This window comes from Chenopodium album, chromosome 8 (assembly GCF_948465745.1).
Source record: "Chenopodium album chromosome 8, dcCheAlbu1.1, whole genome shotgun sequence".
Taxonomy (NCBI): domain Eukaryota; kingdom Viridiplantae; phylum Streptophyta; class Magnoliopsida; order Caryophyllales; family Amaranthaceae; genus Chenopodium; species Chenopodium album.
In genome coordinates, this window is record NC_137841.1 from 68,261,248 (window position 1) to 68,264,799 (window position 3,552).

A 3,552-nucleotide genomic window follows, 5' to 3' on the forward strand; every position below is an offset into this window, starting at 1 on the left:
TAACTTCACTATCAACATCATATCATCAATGCATTAATCAACCAGTTAATTTTATTATCAAGTGGCTAAAGAGAGCTCTAACAAATTTGATAATTGATAATTGATACGGAGTACTATTAACTTCAAAATTTATGAATACAACAAAAATAATCTCAAAATCTTGTAATAATAGGTTTTTTTTTTTTTTTAATTACTACTGTAGTATTTTTTTTTTTCTTTTTTTAAATTTTTTATATTATTACCAAAAAAAAAATACAGAAAATCATAGGCCATAGTACCTCAGAGCCCAATCTAAAAAAGACCAAAATTACCCTTCCTCAGTCCCTCCCATCTGCCTACTTCTTCTTCCACATTTCGTCATTTCTCTCTCTATCACACACTCTTTTTCTCTCCTCTCTTTCACTGAATCTGCTCCAGTCAAGAAGAAGAGCAAAAATGTCGTGGCAAACTTACGTCGATGACCATTTGATGTGCGAGATCGAGGGCACCAATAACCACCTCTCCGCCGCCGCTATTCTCGGTCTTGACGGCAGCGTCTGGGCTCAAAGTGCCACTTTTCCTCAGGTCTATTCTTCATCAATTTAATTTTTTTTGGGAATTTAATCTGATTCATAGATCTAGTTGGTGGTTAATTTCATGTGGGTTTGATTGATTTTGCTTGATCTGATGTTTTTATCATCTGGGTATTTTTTGTTTCATCGATTCCTTTGATGGGTGGGTTTTAATTTTGATTATTAATTTTGGTTCTACTTTTTAACTATTAATTGGTTGTTTTCTGGGTTTGAGCTGAATTGTGTGCTGATTTTGTATTTCTTTTGTTGATGATTTAAGTGAACAATAGTGGAATTTAGAGTTGATTATGACCACTGATTCATTAAAAGAATTGTGTGTTTTTTGGGAGTTGATAAAATGATGAGATCTTGTGAGTAGTTTTAGTAGAATTTAGGGAAGAGTGGCATTATTTTGTTGATGACGTGAAATTGTGAAAATATATATATTTATGGAGTTTGATTTTTATTGTGCTCATATGCTTTATGTTTCTTGATATTGCAGTTCAAACCAGATGAAATCGCTGCTATTTCCAAGGATTTTGATGAGCCTGGAACCCTCGCACCCACCGGGCTTTACCTTGGTGGAACCAAATACATGGTTATTCAAGGGGAACCTGGGGCTGTTATCCGTGGCAAGAAGGTAACGATTGATTGTTCTGGAACCATTTTCGGGTCGATGTTGTTACTGGCTTGATGGTTCCCCTTGCTTAGTTTGTTGTGTGTGCCTGTATCTCTATCCACTATTCCATGGTTTCGTTTCCTAAGTGAACCGAAACATGAATAATTGCTTTGCTATACCTGCATGCAGTCCTTTAAGGAATGTATCTTGTACTCCCTCCATCCCTAAATTACATTCCTACTTCTCTCTATTATGTGAGGAATAAATGCTAGAAGTAGGAATGTAATTTAGGGACGGAGGGACTATATGGTTTTTGTTTGTGAAAAGTGGAATGTACGATAATTAAGGCAATTTGCAAAATAATTTTGGAGTTTGATTGGGTGGGAAAATTCTATGGTAAGGACCTAGCCTTTCTTTTTTTTTTTTTTTTTGGGCATGAAGGTTGCCCCTTGTATCTCCTTGTTTATGATTCTTTCGGTAGGTCTTTCATAGTGTAATGTCAATATGGGCTAGTCAATCTGATATTATTATTCGTAATATCAAGAATGTGGTCAAATAGGATTGATTAATCTTGAATTTTTGTTTGGTTGCCCTTCCTTCAGCCTCGAGGTACTATATCTTTTACATGCCTGGCATAATTCTCTCCTCATTCAAGGCCCCTGATTGCAGTAATTGTGTTTGTAACAACACATCAATATAGTGATACTCATTTTCGCTCTTTGTGTCACTACTTTTTGTGTTTCATAGTAGTAGAGAGGCATCTTCAATTAGTTGAAGTATTGTGTGTACATTATGTGAGACATCTAGCTGTGCTTCAATTACAGAGTATATCATTTTTAAGCTGGTCCTTATTGTTTCTTTATCATACATACTACAGGGTGCAGGTGGCATTTGTGTGAAGAAGACCGGAATGGCCTTTGTTATTGGTATATATGATGAACCGGTGACTCCTGGTCAGTGCAACATGATTGTTGAAAGGCTGGGTGATTATCTCATTGAGCAGGGTCTCTAAATAGTTTGGTATGTCCAATCCTTGTTACCTGAGTATGTGCTAATTTTAAGTACATAATATACTTTTATGTCAATGTGATCATGTGAAATACAACTATCTACCATGTATAGTCATATTTCCATGCTGAAGTCTTTTAATTTTGGCAATTTGTATTAACATCAATTGCACAATGACATAACTACAAATATGGAGATTAAGTTTTTGTGAATAACATATGTCGTTCTTATCACCGGATTTCGTTGCACCTTTGTTGATAATAAATTCCCTCCGTGTCACAATGAAGTTCCTTGTAGCCAAATTGAAATGTTGTTAAAAAGACAATGCTCCTCTATTTTATTCAACTGAGAGTTCCACTGACAATTTACGCTTAATAAATCATGTCAAAGTCAATTTCGAACTTCTTTGTGAAATGGAAAGAGTATAATACTAGTATAAAATCTGTTATTTATCATGTCTCATTCTCAATTTGCTTTTTCTGAATAAGGTTGAAATCTTCTGTGTAGGTTGATAATTACATATTTGATGTACACAAAGGAGCTTGGTGTGGATTTGCTTCTCTATATACTGGGGATTGGCTTTCTATCGTGAACTATTTATTATCCTTTGTGCTTTTTCCCTTGAAGAATTTGTGTTAATTTTTTTGTATGAACTGTTTGCGTTGATCTTGGAGATGGTTGATCCATACAGCGGCTTATGTTTTCAAATATGGAATAATAATTGTAATTCTGCAAATGCCTATTTATTTAAATGGCTATCAAGCCTTTCATATTGTCAAGGTTAATTAATTGAATTAATGATAAGGAGAGGGTTCCTAGCAAAATCGACAGTCTTCTATAATGCTGGAATGTGAGAGGGATGTGATAATTCTGTGAAATCTGAATTCAAGTAATACAGTTTTTCAAGAAGGATTACATAAGATCAATTCTAATCTGTCATGGTCAGTTGTTTGAAAATTATACTCCCTCCGTCCCTTTATTACATGTCTGTTTCTCATTTTGCACTGGAATTAAGAAAGCTAAAGACTCCTTAAAACTAAAAATTGGGAGTAAATATATACATGTGGGGTTAGAGAGAGATAGAGAGAAAGAAAAAGGTGGTTGAGAATTAGGAGAGAGAAAGTATTGGGAATTGATGTAAAGTACAAAAAAGAAAAAGAAAAATGATGACAACTCATCAAAACAAAAGTAATATTGGCAAAAAGTACAACCTATAATTAGAAACAGACACTTAATTTTGGTCACCCCAAAAAGGAATATAGGCATGTAATAAAGGGACGGAGGAAGTACTACGTATTGATCAAATCAAGTGACATTAGTTTGGTGGTTCGGTCTCTGTCTTGTTATACGAGTAATCAGACCTTTGTAAGACGT

General features: G+C 34.5%; 1 protein-coding gene across 2 annotated transcripts; it reads left to right on the plus strand.

Moving 5' to 3' along the window:
• The first annotated feature begins 306 nt into the window (after nt 1-306).
• On the plus strand, nt 307-2,950 carry LOC145642100 (profilin Sal k 4.0101-like). Of its 2 annotated transcripts, none has more exons than XM_081693184.1 (4): nt 307-564; nt 1,054-1,191; nt 2,048-2,190; nt 2,686-2,950. In XM_081693184.1, exons 1-3 carry the CDS (start codon nt 436-438, stop codon nt 2,180-2,182), a joined length of 402 nt encoding a protein of 133 aa, XP_081549310.1. In that variant the 5' UTR covers nt 307-435; the 3' UTR covers nt 2,183-2,190; nt 2,686-2,950. The 2 variants fall into 2 exon arrangements, with proteins under 2 accessions (XP_081549310.1, XP_081549309.1); XM_081693183.1 differs by having other exon boundaries at nt 308-564; nt 2,667-2,950.
• The last annotated feature ends 602 nt before the right edge of the window (nt 2,951-3,552 follow it).

Bases quoted from the DNA above. Each gene is read 5' to 3' on its own strand.
- LOC145642100 (XM_081693184.1), top strand. From the start codon at position 436: ATGTCGTGGCAAACTTACGTCGATGACCATTTGATGTGCGAGATCGAG. The intron at 565-1,053 runs GTCTATTCTTCA...TTGATATTGCAG, and splicing joins AAAGTGCCACTTTTCCTCAG to TTCAAACCAGATGAAATCGC. The intron at 1,192-2,047 runs GTAACGATTGAT...TACATACTACAG, and splicing joins CTGTTATCCGTGGCAAGAAG to GGTGCAGGTGGCATTTGTGT.